Source organism: Triturus cristatus, chromosome 3_2, assembly GCF_964204655.1.
Source record: "Triturus cristatus chromosome 3_2, aTriCri1.1, whole genome shotgun sequence".
Lineage (NCBI taxonomy): Eukaryota > Metazoa > Chordata > Amphibia > Caudata > Salamandridae > Triturus > Triturus cristatus.
Window position 1 is genome coordinate 619,620,081 of NC_140584.1, and position 27,889 is coordinate 619,647,969.

General features: G+C 48.1%; 1 protein-coding gene across 1 annotated transcript in view; it reads left to right on the plus strand.

The window, feature by feature from the left end:
* Nucleotides 1–27,889, plus strand: part of SAXO4 (stabilizer of axonemal microtubules 4) — a 149,195-nt gene that overhangs the window by 103,508 nt on the left and 17,798 nt on the right. The window contains exon 12 of the mRNA XM_085646850.1: nucleotides 201–365. Within this exon, the coding sequence (XP_085502976.1) occupies nucleotides 201–365 (165 nt within the window). The remainder of the gene's footprint in view (nucleotides 1–200; nucleotides 366–27,889) is intronic.

The following is a 27,889-nucleotide window of genomic DNA, read 5'->3' on the forward strand; positions in this document are numbered from 1 at the left end:
AGCTACCACAGTGTATGTCTGGGAGAACACCACCACCCTTCCAGTGTGGGAGTGTTTTTCTAACAGTAACTCTTTATACAGATGTTAAACTCTCTCTATGACTCTGGGCGCCACTTCATTTGGATATGGGTGGATTGACATGTAGTGATATCCAGAGGTTTGTGTAAAGATCCCCTCTCCTTGTGACGTTTATCCCACAGATTCCATGACCGGACACCACAAGGCCTGGACAGAGAGGGATGGACACGCGGAGGGATACAGAAGATACTGCCCAGCAGCTTTTCTGCCAATAATGTCTCCCGCAAGCTGGGGACATGTGCCAATTCTACAGAGACCTTGCGGCAGCTTCACCCTCACGTAGCTAGGTACGGCCTCCCAAAGGCGTTTACCGTATTTTGTGTGTCTTTCTGCGTATGCATTGCATGTATTTATTTTGCATGCCTGAGTCTTTATGATAACATGTTTGAATCTTTGGGCCTACACTTTAATATAAAGTAAACTGTCTTATAGGATAGGGGGAGCCAAGCTTGACCTGTTTTTAGACCAATCAAAGATTGCCATTTTGACTTCTTACTGGGCTTGTATGGGCGATAATTGCCTGATAGAACTTTGAAATGGCTATCCAAGGCTCCCACCACTGGCCACCTGCAAAGAGCTGCCAGGTATTCTCTGCCCCAGGGACTGCAACATCCTGTACCTCCTCTATGATCATTTGTAACGTAATACTTGTCGAAGCAAGCCAGGCACACCAGAGTGCTAGTTCCACTGTAACTTTCATGCAGTCGTACAATGGTGTGGAATGAGGAGCTGTGAGACTCCCCGAAATTAACACAGTTTTAATTAGAATACTCTGTGTTCAATGGGCCATCCTAATTTCAATAGAGTCCTTAAATTCTGGGCTTCTTTTAGGTAATTGCCCAGATACTCTGTAAGATGCACTTGTTTTGTTTGTATTATTTCCAGACAATAATCCAGTGGTTGCACACAGACACATCTGTTCTACTGCAGAACAAGCCTATGAGAAATCAATTATTGTGCAACTGGAGCTACAAGTAACTCTTGAATGTGGGTCCTACTGGGGGTGCGTGGGCATGAGTGAACACGTTTTGTAGTAAGTGTCAAAACAGAGTAGTACCAGGACTGGGTTTGTGGTAGGTTTCCAGGGCTGGGCTCCACATCATCATATACATCCTCGTCTGTTCTCCATGTCACAGTCATTACCATTTGAGTCCGCTTTGGCCACAGACAGGTGGTTACCGGATCCTGAAACCTTTTCCCTCTCTTTTTATTTTTACTACCAATCTCATGGCCCATAGCTTCCAGAATAACCTCCTCTGGGAAATACAACTTGATTGGTCAAAAGAAGAACTCCCTGATTCTCTTGTTCCAGAATAAAATGTCACCTATTTCCCGAGTCACGACTATTGATTTAATAATGTCATTTCAGCACTTTGCACTAAAGACGTTTTAAAGATTGTCACTGGCTTGCTAAAGCAGTCGTGTAAGTTCTATAAAGTGTCAATCTCTCATACCGTCTTGCTGTAGCAGTTGTGTGAGGGCCTTAACTAAGTGTATTACATCCCCAGTTGTGGAAGCATGCGACCAAGGACAGTGCAATTGCTCATGAGGCTGCTTGCATTCACCAGTCCCTGTGTACGACCTACTATCCAGAATCCTGTAACCCACTCCCCGTATGGAGGCTTGCTTCAGCGGTCAGTGGGGCCACTGGTCGCACCGGTTCTTGAGCAGAGCAACCACAAGAAGACAGATTCTTATCCTCTCAGTTTGATTCACGCAAGAGTGAAAGGGACAAGGCGTGGCTACTATAGAAACTGAGGGGCATTTTTATCTTGGTGTTGCATTGCCTTTTTTGTCACGCCAGGTAATGCAAGTGCAACACAACATTAAAGTCAGATTTACCGAGCAATACAAAGCCACCTTGCGTGGCCCTGCGGAGCTCTGTAAATATGGAGTAAAGCAAGGCCGTCCAAGTCGCTGCCTTGTATTAATCTGCATCAGGGAGGCGTTCCATGGGTGGAGAGTGGATATTAACACGCTCTACCCATGGATTTTGGCACATTCTCAGATGCACCATAAGTGGGGAGGAAAAAGCCTCAGAGGATAGTTTTTGAGCAGGTAGGTGCACGAAACCTACAACACAGACACCCTTACACCACACCACAACGGCGCCTGCATTGGCACTAGGCATCAAATCTACTGAGATATGACGTATTCATGCTCTCTCCCTGCGCTGGCACACTGAGTGCATCCTAGCACCAATGCAGCCACCCTTGCACTATAGTGCAACGGTGTCTGCGTTACAGGCATGATTGTTTTTATGCAGAAAGAGACAACTTCCTGCACAAAAAACAATCTTCAGAGGCATTTTCTCCTTTCTATGTGTGCTGCAGAATATAGCACATGTGGAAAGAGGTAATAACGAGGAGAAATAAAGTTATTTCTCCTTGTTATGCCTCTTTTAGGATAGCATAGCATTTTTTACACATTTCCAGGTTTACTATTCTTAGTAAATCTCTGAATGCACCAAACTCCATGAGAGAATGTGTGGGAACACCTGCACTCCATCCACGGAACGCATTCCCAGCACTGCCTTATGTTACTCTAGATTTACTAAGCCACGCAGAGCCACGCAAGGTGGCTTGGCATGGCTTAGTAAATCTGACTTAAGAGCTTAAGTTGCCTTGTGTCACCTTGCGAGATGCAAAGGTAATGCAAGTCCTCAGTAAAACTGGTCCTTTGTGCAATGTTGTGCATTGTTAATCCCATGGCCTCAAGCCCTTATTTACGTCTTTCCCCCTGCTTTCCATTGATTTTCTGTGTGTTAAGGAAAGTACAGGAGGAGAAAGACGACATCCTTCTGGTACTCCTTTGTTGACCCAGACAACACTTGTATCCAATCTTGATTCACCTGGCCTCTGCTTTACCTTGGATCTTTCAACTGCCACCCTTCCCTCCCCTCTCGAAGCTCCAACACTGTCAATAGCACTTTGCCACTGGATTCAAACCAGCCTGCCTGATGAGGGTGTTATGCCAAAATCCGTCCCAGGAGGCTTGTTTCCGGTCGAGAGAGGACCTGGCTTGGCAGTTCGGGCTGGACTGTTCCCTTGAGGAACAGAGTCAAGACTGATTTGCATATGGTCTGGAGTGGTGAAGTGAGCAGAAGAATGATGATGGATTTAACACAGATGATGATCTAATTGTGACTGCGGGTGAGTGTCTGAAACGTTTCAGCGCCCCGGCCATCATCCTATTGTTTTTCAATAGCAGCCCTCAGACATCTCTGTATTGTGGTCTGGCACTTGAAAGGTTAACCCTGGAATCAAGAGACTGTTCTTCAAATATTGGACATTTCAACCGTGTTGTGAAGGTTTATTCCATACATTGGCACATTTTTGAGAATCAGAAAAACAGCATTCAAGCCACCTCCTGTTCACCAATGAAATTCTAGACTTCTCTATGATGTGCTCCAACGCTTTGTCAGGGGTAGTAAGCACTACATAAATGTAATTAAAATACAATACAATTTGTTTTGCATTGTGTTGCTTGTAGTGCTGAATTTATAACACCAAAAATAATATTTTGAGTATTCAAAGGCAAGAAACAAACAAAAACGCACTAAATCAGTTATTTACATTATCTGAGCCAACTAAAATCCTCTGGACAGAGGAACAGATTCTATTTTGTTTGTGGTCATTTTGACAAGAGAGTAACAGAGGATCAGATCAGCTGTAATCTAAAAATGAAAAAAACAACAGCTAAGTCACAGAAGAGGAGACACTAATAGGAAATGATAATCGGAAAAGGAACACGACATAGGTAGACAAATGGCAAGGAAAAAGGATGCTATAGAAGAAATGTGGCGGGAAATCGCAATAGTTGAGAGAGAGAGAGAGAGAGAAACCGGTATGAGAACTGCGACGCAAAGAGAGGAAGAAGTTGAGAAATGGAGAGATAGGAGAAGAGAGTAGAAAACAGAATAGAAGGAGGTGTATATATATATATATATATCATCAAACTTTTCTCCAGCTGACGTGAGCCACCATCCCTACAGGGCGGCTTCGCAAAGCGGGCATGGAGCAAGCCGCATTTGGCACATCAAGGCAAAGAAGAGACCTGCGAAGCCCAACTGCGTCTCTCATTGGCTTTATTTGCTGTTCAGAAGTGGCAGTACATCAAACCCTACGCGTTTCGGCCGTTATTAGTGGCCTTGTTCACAGGTGAGGTGCATCACAATCAATCAGCTCACACACTTTTGAGCACCCTCATCACGTGACCAGGTAACAATACTACTAGTCCCATAGGGCACCTTGGTTGTTGCTGCACGCTGCGGTGGTTGTAAACTGTAGCTAAGTAGCGTCTTGAAACCGCAGATGGAGCAATACCATTTCTCAGTTCTTGTGTACTGTGAAATTATTATAATACGACTGCATAGCGTCCTTATTACACAGTACAGTATTACAAGTGCACTCCGTGATACGAGGAAATGTTACGTCATGGAAGTGCCACAGTTGCCTTCAATAATGAAGTCCACAAGATGTGCTGCCCAAAAATGTCACCAAATCTAAGCAATCGGGGCCAGTGAGTCCGTAGTTTGCAAGAGGAGATATCACTTCTCCTTTACTATATATAAATATATATATTCACTGACAAAAACAAAGGTTAAAGGGATGTTATAGCTATGTGAAAATGTCACATGTAACATACCATTTGAAACTACCCAAACCACTGAAATTCACCAGTTATAGTTACCTCAGGTAAGTATAACTTGTGCCCCAAAGCAACTATAACTCGCACCCTCCCATGCACAGTGAAGGCATTTCAAATGCGATTGCGGATTTGATAAATGTAGTCAATGAATGTGTCATGAGTGATTTAAAATGTGAGGGTAAAAGCAGTGGGTGTCGAGGGAGCAAGTTATAGTTACTTCAGAGTACGATTTATATTTACTTGAGTCAACCATAACTCGTGAATTTGAGTTGTTTTGTTAGTTTCAAATGGTATGTTTTGCATGAGATTTTCACTTAATTATAACATCCCTTTAACCTTTGTTATTGTCAGTGAATTTTAAAGAGTTTTTTAATGTAAAGTTAAAAATGCTTAAGAATCCTTGCTATAACGTCACTTTAACCTTTGTTTTTTTCAGTGAACTTCTAGTTTTTTTTTACATAAAGTAAGATCTCTATTTTACTTCATGACGGGGGGTGCTGGGCATTGGATCTGGCCTGGCATTGTCTGTTATGCTGCCCCCCTACTCCTTTGCTCCATTGTACATGTCCTTACCCCTGCCCCCTCACCCAGCCTTGTGAAGCCATTGTTTTACTACTTCCATTCCTGCCTGCCCTGCACAGATAGCTTGCTGCCCCTACCCATATCCTCCCTGCCCTCTGTTTTCAAGTCTATGTATCTGCTCCCTTCCTCCTGCCCTGCATGGTCCGATGTGCTGCCACCACCCTCCAGTTAGCTTGATGTCCCTGCCTACTTCTCCTTCCCTCCGTTGCCTGAATCTATTTCCCTATCATTGCCCTCCTTTTTAGCCTCCATGCTTAGCTTGCTGCCCCCACCCTCCTTCCCCCTGCCTTCCGATGTCTGTGTGCATGCCCCTGCTCCCACCTTTTTGCCCACCACATTACATGTACCTATCACTGCCCCTCCAGTCTACTCTGACTGTTCTGTTGAGCTGCCACTGTCCTCCCGCCTACCCAACATGGTCGGATGGCTGCCACCTATCCCTACCCCATCCACCCTGCCTTTCATTGACAGAGTTCCATGCCCCTATCCCCTTCCTCCTCTATGGTCCATATTTCTGCGACTCTCTTCTGTCCTCCATGCTCTATTGTGCTGCAACTGCTCCTCCTCCCAGCTCTGCGTGGTCTGATGTGAAGTCCTCCCCCCTTCCCTTGCCCGCTCTTGTCTACCTCTCTCTTCTACCCTCCATGTTTTTTTGTACATGGCACTGCCCCCTTCCCTCTTGCCCACCATGGTCGTTGTGTTGCCACTGACCCTCCAGCCTGCCACGCACAATCTTTTGTGCTGCCGCTGCCACTGCCCCTCCCTTCTGTCATGTGTGGTCCACTTGCTGCCCCTGACCCCCTCCCACTTTCCCTCAGTTGTCTGTGTGTATGCCCTTATGGCCACCCTGCTGCCGTCCGTGGTGTGTTGTGCATCCAGTGCCCATCCTGCCAGCAATGCATGGTCAGCTTACTGCTTCTACTCTGCCCCCTTGCACCCAGCACTTTATTTTCCATGAGCAGGCCCCTATCTCCTCTTTCCTGCCTTCCCTGGTCCATTAGTGTGCCCCTGTCCCCTCCCTCCTGCCCTTCATGGTCCGTTGTGCCGAAACTCACCCTCCTGTCTGTCCGGTTCGGTCAGCTTGCAGCCCTTACCTCTTCCCCTCTGCACTCTGTTGTCCATGTGCATGGCCTTGTATCCTCCCTATTGCTTTCCATTGTTGCTGCACTGCCCTTCCGCTTGCCCTGTGTGATGTATTGTGCTGCTGCAACCCCCGGCGCTTGCCGTGTAAGCTCAGTTTGGTGTCCCTGCCCACCTCCCTCCTGGCCTCTATGGTCCGAGTCCATGTCCCTACCACATACCTCCTGCCTTCTGTGGTCCAATGTACCGTACATGCAAACATTTTAAACTTGTTAAGAGGAAGATTAAAAAGAAACTAATCTGAGGAATTGATTTTCTCCATTGACCAACATTGAAAAAGAGGAGATTTTAGGGGAAGATGGCTTATATAAAACCCATTTGGGCTTGAAGACATCGGTAGTCTCCTGCCTGAATTTGGTCTGTTGGCATGTATGGTTGTACTGACACTGCCGCTCCCTTCTGCTCTCAATGGTTTGCTGTATTGCCCCAGCTGCTCTTGCCTGTCCTGCATTGTTGGTTTGTTGCCCCTCCGCCCTTGCCCATGCCATCCATGGTCCGTAGTGCTGCCACTGCCCTTCCCGCCTGCCCAGCATGGTCAACTTACTACCACTCCCCCCTCCTCTCTGCCCTCAATTGTCTGAGTCCGTGACCCTGATCTTGGTCTCCCACAGTGTTCTAATGAACAACTAGATTGCTAACATTCTATAATTATTTTTAAAAGTATGGCACGCCTGAAGTCATCTTGATGTAATCAAAACTGTAATGCCTAAAGCATTTCCTTTAGATATAAAAATGAGAGGGTCTTTTTCCCAATGACATTATGGTTAGTGCTCTAAAAAACTTAAATGAGCACATATTTTCTGAGTTCTCAAATAGCGACAAAGCGATTTTAAATGATTTGCTATATTTATGTTTTTTTTTATCTAGTTGAACACTTGGGGGCAAATTACAAGCCCCTTGCGTCACTTTTGCACCGTTGTTGCGTCGCTTTTGTGACGCAGCGGCAGCGTAAAAGTTGCGGCCCATTTACAACGTGACGCATCTAGGGAGATGTGTCACGTTGTGAAGCCCTGCGCCACATTAATCCTGCGTCAGGTTTAATGTATGCAGGGTGGGCGTTCCATCGCAGGAAGCCCTGTAAAAGTGACGCAGTGAAATGTACAAGATTTCACTGAGTCACTTTTACGTCCATGCTGCGTCAATACCTGTGCCTGCTTGAAGCTGGCGTAAGAATTGACGCAGCATGTTAGGCATAGGGCGGCCCTGAGCATTGCAGGAGTTGCGTCGTGCTTGCGACACGACTCCAGCAATGCGTGACTTTTCCGTCAACAGATGCGTCAGAATTTCTGATGCATCTGTCAATCCTTGCGCCATGGTGCGCCATATTGTAAATACGGCGCATCCATGGTGACGCAAGGATTTGGCATGTTGGCGCAGGGAAAGTGGCGCATCTCTACAGATGCGTCACTTTCTTGTAAATCTGCCCCTTGATTCTTAGTTGCACTTAGGGGAGGGGATGTGGCGTTACAGGCAGAGCAGCCCACTTTGCAACTCGGGTACCAGGTTTGAGTTTCGACATCGGCTCAGCATCCTGTGATTCTGGGCAACTCACTTAATCTCCTCATGCCTTATAACTAAAATGAATGTGTCCTTGTGTAATGTAACTGATGGTCATGTAAGTCATTTGCTATATAAAGATTTTTAAAAATAACTATGCGAACTTCTGTCATTGGGTATATGTGGCCTACATTTGGGTGATATTTGTGCTACATTTGGGCACTTTCTTTGTCTGGTAGCCATCTTGAGACTTTTTTGTTATGAAGCTCCCTAATTTAATAATTTACTGCAGTATCCTCAGTAGAATATGCTTCCAGTTTTTCACTTTGTTAGACCTGTCAGCCCTTTGGGTGGTCCCTCCTCATCATTATTTATTTTGTCCCACTTTTGCCTCAAACCCTGTTTGAATTTTTCCTTTTTGGGAACCACCAGACTTTTTCGTGTTGCTGCAGATTCAGGGAGCCATTTTACCTACCCCTGAAACTTCTGTCTGAGGGCCTGAAGCACAAAATGGTGGCCACCTGTGACATCACCAGCATCCACTGGAACCTGCTAGCACCTTCCAGAACATTCCAGAACCCTGTGACCGTTGGAGGCGGTTTAGAATGTTGGGAAGCTAAGAGAGAGAGTTGGCAGTTGGAGCTGGCAGTTGGCACCTGACTGGTGAAGAGAGAGGAGCACAGAACTGAAGGAGGAAGGAGTGAAGCAGCAGGGGTGGAAACTTGTGCCTGGAGTGGGGTCCATAAACCCACCCTTGATACTAGTCCCTACTGACGGAGCCCAGCCTAGAGCCCTGTGTGGGAAGAAGCCAGAAAAATCGTCCTAAGGACCTGGACAGCAGGAACAGGCCTTGGAAACAAGAGAACAGCAAGATCCTGACCTGGAAGCTGGTTTCCCTGAAGTCCGATGTCGAGTAGCCTAAGACCTGGAGCCCGAGGTGGAGAAGCGGCGCTGACTGGAAAAGCAGACGTCGTACCCGGAGCCGCCAGAGGTCGAGAGAGGGCGCCGTCAGAGGTCGTGAGGAATACCAGAGGTCGAGGAGGAAGTCACCCGAGGTCGAGTGAGCGGCGTCATCGGAGGAGTGAAGTCCGCCCTCCGGAGTCGTCGGAGACCGAGGTGAAGGGTAACGGAGGTCGGGAGTGAGGATCGCACTCCGGAGTCGCCGGAACCTGTGAGAATCGTGCCGGAGGTCGGGAGTGGAGGTCGCACTCCGGAGTCGCCGGAAACCTAAGGAGAGGAGCACCGGAGGTCGGGAGTGAGGATCGCACTCCGGAGCCGCCGGAAGTCGACATCGAGGCAAGGCCGGCCGACGTCATCGAATCCGAGGTCGCCATCGGACCGGAGCCGCCCGAAGTCGACATCGAGTAAAGACTGCCCGACGCCATCGAATCGGAGGTCGAGATCGAACCGAGGCCGCTGACATCGAGACCGGAACCGCCTGCCGGCGTCGTCAAAGAACTGACATTGTGCCGAGGCCGCCGACATCGAACCGGAACCGCCTCACGGCATCGATACGACTCCAGCGGCGTCGGAGCATCAGAAAAAGGGCAGTAAGTGGAGTAGAGGGCGCCTAAGGCCCTGTGGAGACCTGAGAGACTGCTCTAAGGGGCTAGGGAGGTGCTGGAACCAACCTGACTGTGCCAGGGGTGAACTGGGACTAATCTAGAGAAGTTGTGTGGAGAGAGAGAGCCAGGTCTCTGGTATTTTCCCCCTTTATCTACCTCAGTTTAGGCCTCAGCCTTGCCCAAGCCAGGGAGTAGACACCCTCAAGCCTTCCACATCCCCACAAGCTGTGCCTGGGCCAAATCAGCCCTTAGGAATTCAAAAGTGATCTGAATCCATGAGTGTCACTGTCAGCTTTTAAGTATTTATTAGGGGCACTGTATTTATTGTATTTAACCTATTTATTGTTCCACTGTATTTATTGGTCCACAGTATTTATTGATGCACAATATTTATTGGTTACAGTATTTATTGCCTCAGAATATTTAATTGCCTGTCTGTATTGCACTTTTATTAATGCCTTCAGTATTTATGATCACCCCTATTTATTGAATCATTAAGCCAGTATTTATTTGACCTGCACTTTCTAAAAAAGCTTGTATATTGTGATTGTTATTTATTTTCTCCAATCAGCAACTAAGAGAAAAAGAAGATAAAGAAAGTTATTTTCATAATTTTTACGGTGTAGAGTCGTTTTTGGAACGGATGCACGCATGGTTATTGTTTGGGTATGTTGTATGCTTAGCACGGAGCCTGATTCCTGACCACTCGAGCCAAGCTACCACAGTGTGTCCGGAAGACCACCACCACCCCTTCTAGTGTGGGAGTGGTTTTCCAACATAAATTGGTGTTCAGTGGTGGGATAGAGCTGTGCCTACGCATACTCAACAATAATTGTGGGTAGTCCATAGGCCTACACCGGGAGTTTTCTCAAAAGCGGCCTTCCTAATTGTGGGTTTTTGTTTTTTCCAAATTTACTCTGGTGGTGGGAGGAGGTATTATTAAAGGTACCCCCCCTGCATAGTTACTGCACAAAACCTGTCCTCTAACCTGAGTGGGCAAGATGGAGTTTGTACTAGAAAATCTAGAAACGTACACTGTGGCCCAACTCAGGGAGTTTTGCCAGCGGGAGGGGGTGTACTGTCCCCCAGGAGCAAAGAATGGTGCACTCCAAACCAGCTTAAGGGCTTGGGGGGAGGCACGCCGAGAAAGCAAGGCTGAGGAGGAAGACAGGGATGGAGAGCCTGACCCCGAGGGGGCTGAGATGTACCAACCTGAGGTGGGGAACCTGTCAGCAGGGCCCAGAACCATTTCTAGGAAGGGCAGCAGTGCCTCTAGCGGTGGCTTGTCTGAGGTGGAGTTAACAGACCGGAGGGAGAAAAGACAGCTCACTTAGCAAGGCTGGAAAAGGAGAAGGAGGAGCAGAGGATGGCCCATGAATTACGACTGAAAGAAATAGATCTTCAGATCTTGAGAATCGGGGCACAACCTGTTCCTAATGGTGGCAGCCAAACCCAAGAGATCACCAGGGAACCTAAACCATACCTGCCAAAGGACATAGTAGCTAGCTATGGAGTGGGCGACGATATCGCCACGTGGCTAGCGGCCTATGAGGTCTCATTGAGGGCCCATGGGGTTCCAGAGAAGTACTGGGGAGGGGGATTGTACAAGTACATGCCTCCAGCGGGTAGGGATGCTTTATTGGCCCTCGAGGAGGATGAGCAGACCCACTACCCCACCATGAAACTGGCGCTCATCAGAAAGTTTGGACTAACACCTGAAAAGTACAGACAGAAGTTCAGGGGTAGTCACAAGCTGGGCACGCAGAATTGGGTGGACTTCCTGGACTATGCGAAGAAGGCAATGGAAGGTTGGATTCAGGGCAGTGAAGTGAGGAACTACGAGGGGTTGTTTGACCTGGTACTGAAGGAACACCTGCTCGAGAAATGTTTCCCTGAACTGCGGCAACACCTGGTGGATAGCAAGCTGACCAGTCCCCGGAAGCTTGCTGAGGAGGCGGACATTTGGGCTAGTACCCGGGTGTCCACAAGGGGGACTGGAGGGGATACTCAAAAGGCCGGACAGGGCGCCCCCCAGAAGAAAGAGGGAGGGGAAAAGAAAAAGGAGTTCTCCAAAGGCCCCCAAAATAACTTCCAAGGGAAGGGAACAGGATTCACCCCTAAGGCTAACCCGCCCAGAAACCCTAATCCTGGCCAGAGTCAGCAGCCAAGGGTTGTCCATTGCTACGAGTGCGGTGGCGTTGGACACTATAAAGGAGACCCGAAGTGCTTGAAACGACCACCCCCTCCCACTGGAGGAAAGACCCCCGGAGTAGCTAGTGTAGTGCTCGGGGAGGAGATGCCCTTAACTAAGGGAAGGGAGTGGGCGGGTGTCACTTTAGTGTCCCTGGGAGAACGGGAGATGGTTCCTAAGATCCAGGTGCCCGCAAATACCGCAAAGTATGGGCAATGGGTCACCATCAACGGCCAAAGAGGGGAGGCTCTGAGAGACACAGGAGCCAGTATGACTATGGTGCGTAGCCAACTGGTGTCTCCAGAGCAGGTAATTCCCGATGTACTCCACCCAGCCGCGATGGCTGACGGCAGAACAGGCCACTATCCAGTGGCCGAGGTTCCCTTTGAATGGGGGGGGGTTGCAGGTTCACTTCGAGTTGCCGTAAGCCCTGCCGTGCCAGTCGATTGTCTGCTGGGGAATGACATGGAGCACAACGCTTGGAAGGAGGTGGAATACCGGACTCACACCGAGATGCTGGGTACACCTGACTGGGCCTGTGTTAGCACAAGGTCCACGACTACCCGAAGAGGGAGTTCATTTCGGCTGGAGCCTGGAACAAAGGCCCAGCCAGCTGCCAGTCAGGGGAAGAACCGAGGACAGGAGGAATGCCTCGGCGTCCCCACCCCGTAGGACGGATAGGCCACCGGAGGTGGTGGACCAGGAGTCTGCGGTGGGGGACGTTACCAACCTGGAGGACCTACCCATCCCGGCCGAGTGGCACGTGGAGGGAGGCCCGTCCAGGGAGGAATTCTGCCAGGGCCAGAGGGAGTGCCCTACCCTTGAGGGGCTGAGGCGACAGGCCGAAGCCCAGGCAGCAGGGAACGTTGAAGGGAACTACAGTGTTTACTGGGAGGATGGCCTCCTCTACAGTGAACCCAAGGCACCCCTACACGGATCGTCACGAGCCTTGGTAGTCCCTCAACGTTATCGAGCCTTCCTTCTGGAGTTGGCTCACGAGATACCATTGGCAGGACACCTGGGGCAAGACAAGACCTTCGCCCGTCTTGTCCCACACTTTTATTGGCCTCAGATGAAAGTGTCGTCCGATACCTACTGCCGGACATGTGTGTCTTGCCAAGCCAGTGGGAAAACAGGGGTGAAGCTGAAAGCTCCCCTGGAACCACTTCCTGTCGTTAGCACCCCCTTTGAAAGGGTGGGCATCGACATTGTGGGTCCATTAGATCCGCCAACTACAGCTGGTCACCGGTTTATCCTGGTTCTGGTGGATCATGCCACACGGTACCCAGAGGCAATACCTCTGAGGACCATAACAGCACCTGTTGTGGCAAGGGCCCTGATGGGAATCTTTACCCGAGTGGGTTTTCCCCAGGAAGTTGTGTCCGACAGGGGGACCAACTTCATGTCAGCGTATATGCGGGCAATGTGGAAGGAGTGTGGAGTGACATACCGGTTCACAACTCCTTACCACCCCCAGACCAATGGTCTGGTGGAGAGGTTTAATAAAACCTTGAAGGGCATGATCAGAAGTCTGCCTGAAAGCCTGCGGAGGAAATGGGACGTCCTCCTACCCTGTTTACTTTTTTCCTACAGGGAAGTGCCACAGAAGGGAGTGGGCTTCAGCCCCTTCGAGCTTCTGTATGGGCACCCTGTACGTGGACCTCTCAACCTGGTGAGAGACGGATGGGAAAGAACTCCCAGAAAGTTTCCCCAGGATGTGGTGAGCTACATGCTGGCCTTCCGGAGCCAAATGGCTAAGTTGTGGAAGCAAGCTTCTGACAACTTGGAAGCCAGCCAAGCAGTGATGAAGGCGTGGTATGACCACAATGCTCACCCGGTGGAGTTGGAGCCTGGCCAGAAGGTGTGGGTGATCGAACCGGGAGAGCTTAGTGCCCTCCAGGATCGCTGGTCAGGACCCTTTGAGGTGTTGGAGAAGAAGGGTAAGGCTACCTACTTGGTGGACCTGAAGACCCCTCGTCAGCCCCTGCGGGTGCTACATGCCAACCGCCTCAAACCCCACCACGAGAGGCCCGAAGTCATCTTGATGATGGTGACTGACGGAGGAGAGGACGTGGAAAGCGAGCCTCTCCCTGATCTGTTTGCGTCTCAAGAGAAGGATGGGTCGGTGGAGGGAGTGATTCTCTCCCCATCTCTAACTCCTGAACAGCAGGAGGACTGTCGCCAGGTCCTGGGGCAGTACTCCTCGTTGTTCTCCCTTGTCCCGGGTAGGACTCACCTGTGCGTCCATGACGTGGACACAGGAGACAGCCCACCTGTGAAGTCCAAGATCTACCGGATGTCAGACAAGGTGAAGGCCAGCATTCATAGTGAAGTCACTAAGATGCTGGAGCTAGGAGTGATCGAACCTTCTAGCAGCCCCTGGTCCAGTCCGGTGGTGTTAGTACCAAAAGCTGCACCACCGGGTGCCCAACCAGAACTGAGGTTCTGTGTGGACTATCGGGGACTGAATTCAGTGACCAAAACTGATGCTCATCCGATCCCTAGGGCGGATGAATTGATTGACCGGCTGGGAGCTGCCCAATATCTAAGTACCTTTGACCTTACTTCAGGGTACTGGCAGATCTCTTTGACTGATGGAGCAAGGGAAAGGTCAGCCTTCTCCACGCCCAATGGCCACTACCAGTTCTGTGTGATGCCCTCTGGGCTCAAGAACGCACCTGCCACGTTTCAGCGCCTGGTAAACCAGATCCTCACCGGAATGGAGAGTTTCTCTGCTGCTTATCTGGATGACATAGCCGTCTTCAGTAACAGCTGGGAGGATCACTTGCGTCACCTGCAAGCTGTTCTCCAGGCCCTGAGACAAGCTGGATTGACGATCAAGGCCAGCAAGTGCCAGATCGGGCAGGGGTCGGTAGTGTACCTTGGACACTTGGTGGGTAGGGGAGCGGTGCAACCCCTCCAGGCGAAGATCGAGGCCATCATGGCCTGGGAACCCCCCAAGACACAGACTGAGGTCCGAGCATTTTTGGGCCTCACGGGATACTACCGCCGCTTCGTGAAGGGGTACGGTACCATCGTAACCCCCCTCACGGAGCTCACGTCCAAGAAACAACCTCGACGGGTAGTCTGGACGGATGCTTGTCAGCAAGCCTTTGAGAGATTGAAGAAAGCCATGTGCGAGGCCCCGGTCTTACGGGCCCCAGACTTTTCCAAGGAGTTCATTGTCCAGACAGATGCATCAGAACATGGCATTGGGGCAGTGTTATCGCAGCTCAACGAAGAGGGTCTGGATCAACCCGTGGTCTTCCTATCCCGGAGCCTACTTCCCAGGGAACAGAAGTGGAGTGCAATAGAGCGTGAAGCCTTTGCAGTGGTATGGGCTCTGAAGAAGTTGCGGCCATACCTGTTTGGCTCGCACTTCCTAGTTCAGACCGACCACAGACCCCTTCGTTGGCTGATGCAAATGAAGGGGGAGAATCCCAAGTTGTTGAGGTGGTCTATTTCCCTACAGGGGATGGACTTTCAGGTGGAACATCGGCCTGGAGTGGACCACGCCAATGCAGACGGTCTCTCAAGGTATTTCCGCCTTAGTGATGAGAACTCCCAAGGGGTTGGGTAGCTCTCCCCACTTTCAGCTGGGGGGGACGCGTGTTAGACCTGTCAGCCCTTTGGGTGGTCCCTCCTCATCATTATTTATTTTGTCCCACTTTTGCCTCAAACCCTGTTTGAATTTTTCCTTTTTGGGAACCACCAGACTTTTTCGTGTTGCTGCAGATTCAGGGAGCCATTTTACCTACCCCTGAAACTTCTGTCTGAGGGCCTGAAGCACAAAATGGTGGCCACCTGTGACATCACCAGCATCCACTGGAACCTGCTAGCACCTTCCAGAACATTCCAGAACCCTGTGACCGTTGGAGGCGGTTTAGAATGTTGGGAAGCTAAGAGAGAGAGTTGGCAGTTGGAGCTGGCAGTTGGCACCTGACTGGTGAAGAGAGAGGAGCACAGAACTGAAGGAGGAAGGAGTGAAGCAGCAGGGGTGGAAACTTGTGCCTGGAGTGGGGTCCATAAACCCACCCTTGATACTAGTCCCTACTGACGGAGCCCAGCCTAGAGCCCTGTGTGGGAAGAAGCCAGAAAAATCGTCCTAAGGACCTGGACAGCAGGAACAGGCCTTGGAAACAAGAGAACAGCAAGATCCTGACCTGGAAGCTGGTTTCCCTGAAGTCCGACGTCGAGTAGCCTAAGACCTGGAGCCCGAGGTGGAGAAGCGGCGCTGACTGGAAAAGCAGACGTCGTACCCGGAGCCGCCAGAGGTCGAGAGAGGGCGCCGTCAGAGGTCGTGAGGAATACCAGAGGTCGAGGAGGAAGTCACCCGAGGTCGAGTGAGCGGCGTCATCGGAGGAGTGAAGTCCGCCCTCCGGAGTCGTCGGAGACCGAGGTGAAGGGTAACGGAGGTCGGGAGTGAGGATCGCACTCCGGAGTCGCCGGAACCTGTGAGAATCGTGCCGGAGGTCGGGAGTGGAGGTCGCACTCCGGAGTCGCCGGAAACCTAAGGAGAGGAGCACCGGAGGTCGGGAGTGAGGATCGCACTCCGGAGCCGCCGGAAGTCGACATCGAGGCAAGGCCGGCCGACGTCATCGAATCCGAGGTCGCCATCGGACCGGAGCCGCCCGAAGTCGACATCGAGTAAAGACTGCCCGACGCCATCGAATCGGAGGTCGAGATCGAACCGAGGCCGCTGACATCGAGACCGGAACCGCCTGCCGGCGTCGTCAAAGAACTGACATTGTGCCGAGGCCGCCGACATCGAACCGGAACCGCCTCACGGCATCGATACGACTCCAGCGGCGTCGGAGCATCAGAAAAAGGGCAGTAAGTGGAGTAGAGGGCGCCTAAGGCCCTGTGGAGACCTGAGAGACTGCTCTAAGGGGCTAGGGAGGTGCTGGAACCAACCTGACTGTGCCAGGGGTGAACTGGGACTAATCTAGAGAAGTTGTGTGGAGAGAGAGAGCCAGGTCTCTGGTATTTTCCCCCTTTATCTACCTCAGTTTAGGCCTCAGCCTTGCCCAAGCCAGGGAGTAGACACCCTCAAGCCTTCCACATCCCCACAAGCTGTGCCTGGGCCAAATCAGCCCTTAGGAATTCAAAAGTGATCTGAATCCATGAGTGTCACTGTCAGCTTTTAAGTATTTATTAGGGGCACTGTATTTATTGTATTTAACCTATTTATTGTTCCACTGTATTTATTGGTCCACAGTATTTATTGATGCACAATATTTATTGGTTACAGTATTTATTGCCTCAGAATATTTAATTGCCTGTCTGTATTGCACTTTTATTAATGCCTTCAGTATTTATGATCACCCCTATTTATTGAATCATTAAGCCAGTATTTATTTGACCTGCACTTTCTAAAAAAGCTTGTATATTGTGATTGTTATTTATTTTCTCCAATCAGCAACTAAGAGAAAAAGAAGATAAAGAAAGTTATTTTCATAATTTTTACGGTGTAGAGTCGTTTTTGGAACGGATGCACGCATGGTTATTGTTTGGGTATGTTGTATGCTTAGCACGGAGCCTGATTCCTGACCACTCGAGCCAAGCTACCACAGTGTGTCCGGAAGACCACCACCACCCCTTCTAGTGTGGGAGTGGTTTTCCAACACACTTCGATTCCATCAAGATGGGGTTCAAATTGTTGCAGGGAATCTGCACAAACACAGAACTATGCACAGGTATATGGGACCTTGGTGTATAGGGACTGGGTCTTTCTACCACCTTAGTACCCACGAACCCAGGACCGACTAGCTATAGTGTCTCACTTGCTCTCTTACTCACTCCCAGAGAAACAAATGTTTAGACACTCCAGAACACAACACTCCCAGATCTCTCAGGAATTGCGGTAACAAGACACACCCTTTCGCCCACTCTCTTGTACTGGTCCACGATAAGATCTGACAGAGACACGAAACAGTTTAAAAGATTTATTTTAACTAACGTGCTCTAACATGCAGTATATGTGCTACAACAAGCAGGAAAATGCATAGTACAAATATAGTCAGCATAGCAATTAATCTGTACATCATGAAGGGAGATGTCATTATAAAAGGAAAATAGAGAAAACACTATTGTGCCTAACCTCCCTCCCCTTGCTAAGAAGAAGTATTATTATATAATAGAAGATCTCTGGGCTTTGTCAGCAGACCCCATACCTTAGCCTGTAGATGGTAAATCTACATCACAGGTGTTGTCTCGCTCTTCTTCTCCCTGGAAAGGTCCCTCTCCAAGTGTGTCTCACCTATTCATGTACCCTACTCAAAAGCCCAAGTATGCTGCCCAAACAACAGCTGCATCGGTATGTTTTGTCTAATGGCTAAGGTTTGGCCAGAAAAAAATAACTAGGGGCATTGTTGTTCGTCCTTGTTCAGTCAAAGTCCCATGAACATGCAGAGAGGGAACACAGCGATAGGTTCCCATGTGAAATCTGTCACTGAAACATTGCAAAAATAAAGACATGTAGTAACGTGCGCAAAAGCAGCAAGCAAGCTGCGAATAGCTCATGCTAACTTAGTGAAAAGCGACAATATCCCTTTGGGCCACGTGACAAGATGTGCCACACTTTTGTCATAAGTTCAGAATGTTAGTACTCTCATTAGAATACTCTAGTGAAGCTGCTGATCACCAGGGAGTTAACTGGTAGTCTGCTGCTGGTGTTGAATGTTTCAGTCTGCATATCAGAATGTTTTAATGAAATAAAAGAGGAATATATTCGGGAACTCATTTTAAATGTTTCCCAATTTTACTTTCTACAGCACTAACCAAAAGTTCTATAACAAAGTAAACAACCTCATTTTGTTCCTTTCTAAATAAAATGTTTTAAGTTTGATTCAATCACTATGGCTGCAGATGTGCCACACTTTTGTCACTAATAAGACTGTCAGCACTCTATTTATTCTTTAGATCACTCTGGGAGGCTGTAGTAGAACCAAAGGGAATCAACCGACAGGCTGCTCCTGATGGAAGTACATGTGTGACTTTGAATGCCAGACTTTTTTTCTCACATGGCTGAAAAAGATAGTGTGAATGAAAAATTTCCTAAGTAACAAGAAGGAAAGTTTCAATTCTATTAAAGACAAGGAGTCGAGGATAATGCATATCTTTCTTCACTTTTATTAACCAGCAGAGATCAAAGAACATCATTAATAAAAAAACAGTATTAACTACATTTGCCATGAGCCACCAGGAAACAGGTATTCAGAGCAACCATTGTCCAATCACATAAAGGTCTGTTGTGAATAAATATGTTTGACATCCCTTCCTGTTCCTCTTCTTAACTGGAGGGAGTTAACCAGTTCCTCTTCTTCAGTGGAGGAAGTTAACTATTAATGCACTCTCTAGTCTTGTTGCTGTTCGTTACCTATGGAACAGAGGGCAAAAGATGTTATCCAGATCTTTAAACTGAACTCTCATACCAACTGCCAAATCATTGGATGCATTTATCCAAGTGTCTCTTCACCCAAACAACAGTCAATGATTATTTTTAGACCATGCTGAAAACACTTTAACAAGATTTATAAAATCATTCAGTATCTTTACTTGCTGTAAATCGAATTTTCCTGAGAGTGGGGTTGGGGGGGAGGTGGGTGAGGAGATCTCTCCTTGATTCTTCCAGGTGGGATAATCCTCGACTCCATGTCCTTAATAGAATTTAAACTTTCCTTCCTAATAGCCAGTACATTTTTCATTCTGTCATGACTGGAGGGAAGGATTATTCATGTTCAAAGCTTACTAATCACCAAATCTGCTGCATCACAAATATGTTTGAAATGAAACTTCATAAAAGTTGATTCTGATGACCAGTCCACTGCATTCATAATGTCCTCCAGTCTACCACCTACCTGGATGGTCTTAGACGCCATGGTTCCCTCCTAGTGGAATGGGCCCCAAACCGCTATAAATCAATTCCAGCTTCCACTATGATCCACTTTACCCACCTGGCAATGGATGGATAAGATACCGCCTTGAAAGATTTCTTCAGAGCAATAAGGAGTTGCCTCTCCCTTGCCGGCCTAATCTCAGCCATCATATCCTCATATGCTTTAATGCATGTAACCACACAGAATTTTGGTTTATCACTAAAAGCAGGATAGGATACTGACCTGGTATTCGTCTTGGTCCTCCTAGAGATGGTAAATGTAACGACCTCCATTGTGAAAACCCTGGCTGAGATATCCAATGCCCTCACATCTGAAACTCTCTTGCACAAAATAAGGGATAACAAAATAGCTAGCTTTGCAGAAAGCTCCTTTCTGGAAAGGTACTGGTTATCCTGCCAGGTCATGAGAAGTCGTAGGACCAAATTCACATCCTATTGTCCAGCATACCTGGGTTCCGGTGACTTTGTGAGTCTAATACCTTTCATCAATTCACTGACCCAGTGATGTTCTCCCACTGGAATGTCATTGAGGGTGCCATGGTCAGCAGAAATGGCCGATAGGCTAGGCCTGACTGCGCCAGTTCAACCAAGAAATGTAAGACATTTGTAATCTCTATTCCCATGGAATCCAGATGTCTCTCCACACACCAACAAACCCACCTTCTCCATGCTGATCGGTACATCTTCATGGTACCCGTAGCCCACACTTGTTGGATGAATTTTGCAGCATCTTCTGAATGTCAGTTGTTTTTCCACTGCCACTGGAAATCCTCCACGGCATGAGTTTGAGATGTCTCTGCAAAACTAGCAGATATTGGCAACCCTGGGGACCACGTAGAATCGAAGAGAAGAAGGGCAACTCTGTTGGAGGAACCAATGTTAGTTCCATCAGGGTGGGGAACAATGCCTCAGATTTCAAGATCGGGGTCACTAACAATTAGTGAGGCTCTCTGCCACCTGACTTGAGCTGCTACTCTGGGAATCATCATGAAATGTGAAAAGGTGAAGGTATGGCTGTCCGACAAGTCCTGGAAGAATGCGGCCACCACTATCGCTTCTAGGTCCGGATGGCAGCTCACATATCGGGGTAACTGAAAATTCAGTCTGAATGCAAACAGATCCAAATAGCATGGCCCCCATATGTCCATTAAGGCTAAGAAGATTTTGCAATCTAGTTGTCCATTGCTGCTGTCTGTGGTATATCTGGGATTCCAGTCTGCCACTGTATTCTGGATTCTTGAAAGGTAAACCGCTGTCACCGAAATCTGTTGCTCTAGGCAATAATGCCAGAAATCCTTTGCTAGCTCCAACAGAGCCTTCGAGCAAGTGTATCCCAAGCAGTTGATGTACTGTACTGCTGACATGTTGTCCATCCTCAGAAGAATGCAGCAGAATACCTTGTTCCTGGTGAGTAATTTGGTCATAAAGGATCTGGCAAAGATTTCCAAACAGTTGATGTGTAACTTCAGTTCCTCCTCTGTCCATCTGCCACACATGGATATGCTGTAGCTCCTGGCTCCTCGGCCCTTATGGCTGGCATCCTACTATATAATCATGCCCGGTGTGGAACCAAAAATTGCCCTGCCATTACAGGTGTCCATGTGATGTATTCACCAGCGGAGTGCCATCCAGGCCCCTGGCGCCTGGGAAATCAGCTCCGAATATGAGAGGCCTCCACTGAGATGAGCCGCATTCAATCTCTGTAGCACTCTGTAGTGTAACGGACTCGGGAAGATGGCTTGGATTGGCAAGGATAGTAGTCCCATAATTCTGGCCAACTGGCAGAGAGAGATTCTGCCTCGTCTCAAAACCTTTGCGAGTTCCTTTCTTATTTAAGATATTTTTGGCTCCATCAGGCTCAGAAAAGCCGAGGTTGAGGTATTGAGAAACCCCAAGATGGTCATCTTCTGATAAGGATGCAATTTCGACTTCTGGTGGTTGATCAAAAAACCCAAATACTACAGGAGCACAATAGTCATGTTCAAATTTGATGTAAGTTGGAGCCAAGACTGATCCATCAGAATGATATTTTCCAGATAGATGATCAGTTGAATTCCCTTCATTCTGAGGACTTCCACCACCGGGCGTAGGAGTTTGGTGAAGCACCATGGGGCTGATGATAGGCCAAAGGGAAGTGCTCTGGACTCGTAGATCTGTCCCCTCCAAGAGAATTGGAGGAATTGTTGGTGAGGAGGGTATATAGGAACAGTGAAGTATACGCATTCTTAAGTCCAGTCTCACCATCCAGTCTGCTGCCACGAGGACATTTCGTAAAAGATTAATACTTTCCATCTTGAAGGGCCGATAAACCAGCCATTCATTGAATTCCTTCAGGTTTATGACTGGTCTGAAGCTTTTGTCTTTTTTCTCTCCTAAGAATATGTTGATTAGAAACTCTTTTGGTTGCTGCATTAATGATCTGCAAATCGCTGTTTTGCCCATAAGGTCTATCACCTCAGACTCTGTCAGGCTCATCTCCTGGGGTGAGCAACTCAATGGTCTCGGACGTACCACCTGTGTTGGAGTACCATAGAACTCTATGTGGTAGCCCTGAATCGTCTCTAGAACTGATAGGTCCAAGGGGATTTTCCTCCAACTGTAAACAAATCTTTGGAGTCTCCCCCTAGTTCTCAAGGGAAAGAAAGGATATTGCTTACCGGTAAAACCTCCTGGAGCGCTTGCTCCACCTCTGCCTGGTCTGTTGCCTCTATCTTTACCTGCACCTCTGTTGGGGAAGAATGTCCCTTGGCATCCATCATGCCAACTGTTGTGCTTTTGAATTGGCCTCTAATGGAATCTTGCTGAAAGGAATAGTCCCTGCCTCATACATCCCTGGCAAAAACCTTTCGGAGAAAAATCTTTTTTCTTGATGTTTGCGCTTTATCTAGGGTGAAGAAAGTGGCAATGAACCTGCCCAACTCCTTGAAAAAGCGCACTCTAAAGAGGTTCTCCTGAGTTACAGCCCCTACTTTCGATGCAGCTAGTTCCCCCAATCTTAATAAGGAGGGACTTACGCCTCTCTGCAGATAATGCACACTTCACATTGTCTAATAAACGGCTCTCTGTGCCCAACCTGCCACAATGTCTGTCAGCATGGGTGCCCCTGACTGTTTTGCTGCTCCACCAACTCTATAATCATTGTGAGGGCCCCCACAACAGCTAGGACCTTGTCTGGACATGCCTTTCATGAGTGGTCAATACCCTTCTTTGGGTCCTTCATATATTTTCCGAAAAAGGTGCATATCTTTACATCTATCTCAGGCTTTGAAGCCACTTTCCCTCCTAATGAGGTTCTGGAACACTCTGTCCTCTATTGACCCCTGACATCCTTCTTCAGAGGTTGACCGATCTTGCTGGCTACTTAGTCTGACACCTTCTGATCTAGGGTCTATTCGGAGGAATGAGGATGGTAAATACCATCTGGTTCAGACATATCAGTGTGGCAGGACTCTCCATCTAGTGAGTCAGAAGCATTAGATCCAGGGGGCCACAGTTTGCCAGAGTCACGTTCCTCATCCTAGGAGACCTCCACATCGGATTCACCCTCCCCTTTGTTGGGGAACCCAAAATTGGGATCAGTATATGGTACAACTAAGTTGTGGTTTTTCCTGGAAATGTCCTTCTCCGAGTAGGGTGCATTATTCAATGTGCACCCACTCTTATGAAAGACGTTGCACAATATATCGAAGCCTTCCATGTACCCTGCATTACATTTAGAGGCCTTCCTAGTCCCAGAGGAAGAAAGCTCACTAGGTCCTGCGCCTAAAGCCTTAGGTTCACCAAAAATCCCCAGGAATGGGGTTTTTAACCTATTTGTCTGGTCCTGCAGGGGGTCAAGAGCTTTGGAAGTAGCCTGTGCAGCACTTTGTCCACCTCTGCAGGTAGGCATCATCCCTCAGGTGCCCATTCCTCTTCATCCCCATAATATGAAGAATATTCAAGGTGTTGAGGGACACCATAATTCGTGAGTGTGAGAGCACAGTGTCATAGAAAAAATGCATGTAAAAATCACACAGGGCAGCCCTCTTGCCGGTGCTCTTAAATATGACCTAAAAAGTGCACATACTTCAACTTGCCACAAGTTGGCGTGTGAAGTCAATCCGGCTATGTATGAAGCTACATGTCACAAACAGACTGCCAAAGCACTGTCAGTCTCAGTGAGAGTTGGAAGGAAAAGCCCCAAGGGAATACCACAGGGAAACCTCAAAGCATTGATTCATTCCCTAGCACACTTCGCAAGCCTGGGAGAGCGCACAAAGCTTCTCTGTGAGACTGCAATGGGCCTAATGGATTCCTTTAGTGGCGTAAAATAGCGCCACCTTGGGGACCCGTTTAGGAGCAGAAGCCAAAGCGCTTGGGCTGAAATGCCTACCACACCTGCAAGTACCAATAATACAGTGAATCACCACCAATATATCAAATTAAGCATCAATTAAAGCCACTAAAGAATAATGAGTTAAGAAGATAAAGAACGTAAATGACGGGCAGTGAAGAAAGAGGGGCCTGGGACCAAAATGAAAACAAATACATTTTTGCTGCAATCATGCGGGACTCCTGCGAGAATCAGAGAAAATGAACCCCAATGGTGTCCAGGACTGCTCTGTTTACTTAGGGGAGGAAGGTGCGCGGCCCCCCTCTCTGAACCATTATAGGCCCCAGAGCCCACACCCCGGGCCGCATTTCATAAAGGGAGGTGGGCCTATGGTGCCCCTTCACAGGCTGTTTTTGGCCTTGGGGTTCCCATTCCCGGGGCCCACAGTTATTTTTCAGCGGACGACGAGGGTATGCAATCTCCCTCCGGTCACTCTCACCGGTGACCCCATCCTCCAGAGCCTACTGTATTCTTTAAGGGGATGGGGGCCCTGTGTCCCAGGAAGCTCACCCCGGGCACACAGAGGCTTCCCTGCCCAAACCTGGCAGGAGAATCTTTTGAATCTCTCACCACATGGAATTAAACACAAAGTCTGATCCCAGCAGCAAGAGGTGTGAAAATGCTCCAGTTGGCTGGGAACAAACGTTAATCTGTGAAACAGATTAAGAGATTGCTCCCACCTGGAAGGAGCAGTATAAGTACCCGCTCCATGCTGGTGGGAGCAATGCTGGCTCCCGCAGCATGCCCCAACTTTGTGGATGGTGAGTGACCTTGAAATAATGCAGGCCACAAGGGATGGGATCCCTGTGGCCAAAAACTGTTCAAGGGTGTCTCTCCCCTCAAAACAACTACACAGCCCTTGGGGATGGGGTCCCCAATGCCTTTTTTGTGAGTTTCGGCCCGGGGGTGTGCTCTCCGGGGGTATATAATGGCTGTGGGATGGGAGCCTGTGTTCCCCCTCCCCTTTCAAAAGAAAAGGTCCTAAAGGGAATAACTCCAGAGCCTAAAAAGGCTGGGTGGGGGGGCATGCAGCCCTCCTCTCCTTTGTAAAAACACATCCCTGGGGGATGGAGTCCTCAGTGACTTTTAAAGGTTTGGGGGAAAGGGTCACAAGGCCCCCTCTCTTTTATTGTACGTTTTGGCCCCGCGGGTGGGCTCCCATGGGTCTATAATGGCTGGGGTCCCCAGGGCCAAATAAGGCTTGGGAAGAGGAGCCCCATGGCCCACCACCCTTTAAAATACATAGATTAGTGGGGGGTGGAGTCCCCAGGGTTCAATGAGGCTTGGAGAGGGGAGCCACGCAGTCCCCTCTCCACTTAAAAAAAATAAGATCTTGGGGACAAGGTCGCCAGGGCCTGATATGGCTCAGGGAGGGCGGCACTTTGGATCCCCTCCCCTTTAAAATACATAGGGTCCTGAAAGATGTGGTCCCCAGGGCCTCATGAGGCTTGGGGAGTGGGGGGTCACATTGTCCCTCCCCATTTTTCTTGTATTTCGCCCCAGATGGGGTCCTGGGTACAGAAGGCTAACTTTATGCTGCGCAGCGTGGGGTTGGCTGCCTGCTGGGGACTGCACCAGGCCCTGTGGCCAGCCCCCTGCAACGCACGGCTAAAGGAAATTGAATCTGTGATGTCATAAATGATGTCATAGAACATGTCATAAGTGATGTAATATGTGAGGCCAATAAGCAGTGCATGGCGGGGTAACAAATTATAGTTAGCTTTGCTAACTATAACTGGTGAATTTCTGTGGGTTTTTTCAGTTCAAAATGTTAATGTTGTCACTGACATATTCACCTTACTATAACGTTTTTTCAGTGAATATGTATATGTATATGTTTCAAACGAAAACACGAAATAATTTAGTGCTGTGCAAACAGGCCCACCAGACGTGCTTCAGTGAAAGTTCTTTATTCACGTCAAGATTGATAGCATAACGTGTTTCGACTCCTATGAACTTAATCATATGCAAGCATTAATGGCAGACTTGTTTGATCTTTTTAAAACGTAGCTCCAAACAGTGAGGAAGGACCAGGATGTCCATGCATTACGATGTTTAAAGTAGCAGTGAATCAATTGCTACGAAGTTTTTGGCAAGTCTATTGCATGAAGACAGTGAATGTTTCCACTGTTTCTTACGCAGGTCCATCCTTTAAAATTGCACAGCTTTGCATATTCTTTAAAGGTATAAAAGAGGCATATTGGAACAGTTAACTTAACACATAACAGCGAAGGGTTAGGAATTGAAAAGCAAGCAAGAGCAAAGCATCATGGACCTTGTGGTACTGATGATTGTGAGAAACGTGCAGAAGAAAGACAGTGCCGAAATGGAGAATTTGAAGGCTCGCAGGGTCGAAACGCGTCATGCCAGCAATATTGCCCTGAATAAAGCACTTTCACTGAAGCACGTCTGGTGGGCCTGTTTGTACAGCACTAAATTAGTGCGTGTTTTCGTTTGGAATATTTAGGTGGCTGATGCACCCTGACAGGCCTCAACCCGAGAGGCTGTGCGTCCCTAGAATCACATGCCTTTGGATTTCATATATATGTATATATATATTATCTACTGGCGGTCGCCAGTAGATAGTTATAGTTACAACCTAGTTTCCATAGGAAATCTCAAAATTCTATTTTGAATAACTTTGGCGCCGGTTGACGAATCCTCGCGAAATTTTCAAAACTAATGGGGCGCTCCGTTCAGCTCCTATCCTGAAAGTCTCGGGGTGATTCGTCAAGCGGGGGCTGAGAAAAAGGGGGGGTCCCAAAACGCATTTTCCCCATGCATTTTTCCATAGGACCTTTAGTCGCAGCTACAGCCCGAACGGCTGAACAGAATTACGTGAAATTTGGCAGAGAGGTAGCCATAAGGTCAAGGAAGTGCCTTTTGCAGGTCTGGTGTAAATCTGTTCAGTATTTCCTGTGAAAATAGCATTTAAAAGCATATCAATATCTATACGCGCGCACCGTGCGCGCACCCTGCCGTGCGCGAGCGTAATTCTGATTGGTTGTTAGATGTCGGTAAACATTCGAATCGGTCGAAACCAGGAAGTGTCGGCCGCCATTTTGTCTCTCGCAGTCTGAGGGGTGTGAAAAAAAAAGGTGGAGAACTTGAAAAGGGGGCAGAGTGGACAGTTCCTGACCCCCTATCCTTGGTCCGGGGGTCACAGAAGGACCCCCAAGGACGAAAAAAAAAATTTAAAAAATAAATAAATTAATAAATACATAACTTAGCATTTAAAAAAACCGTACAAATTCACTGAAAAAACCATAGGTTTCACACACGTTATAGTTACGAATTAGCATTTAAAAAACCTTGCAAATTCACTTAAAAAACCATAGGTTTCACACATGTTATAGTTAGCTGGACATTTCACTCGTAAAAAACCAATGAAATTCCCCCATTATAGTTAGTGCAGGCAACTATAACTCACGCGACCGCAATCCTCTATTTGTAATATATGTATAGCTAAAGATTAATGGAAGAAGACATGGGTAAATAAGTGTCAAAATACAGTGATGTAATATCTGACGTCATCAGCAGAGGATTGCGGTCGCGTGAGTTATAGTTGCCTGCACTAACTATAACGGGGGAATTTCATTGGTTTTTTTATGAGTGAAATGTCCAGCTAACTATAACATGTGTGAAACCTATGGTTTTTTAAGTGAATATATATATATATTACATTACCTACTGGAGGTTGCTAGTAGGTAGTTATAGTTAGGACCTAGTTTACATAGGAAAATTGTATTTTATTTTGCTAATAACGTTGGCGCAGTTTGACAAATCTTTACAAACTTTTCAAACCTAGTTTGCCACTCACGTCAGCTGCTGTGTGGTTTCGGGGTTATACGGTAATCTGGAGCCAAGAAAAAAGGGGGGTCCCAAAATGCTTTTTCTCCATGCAATTTCCGATAAGA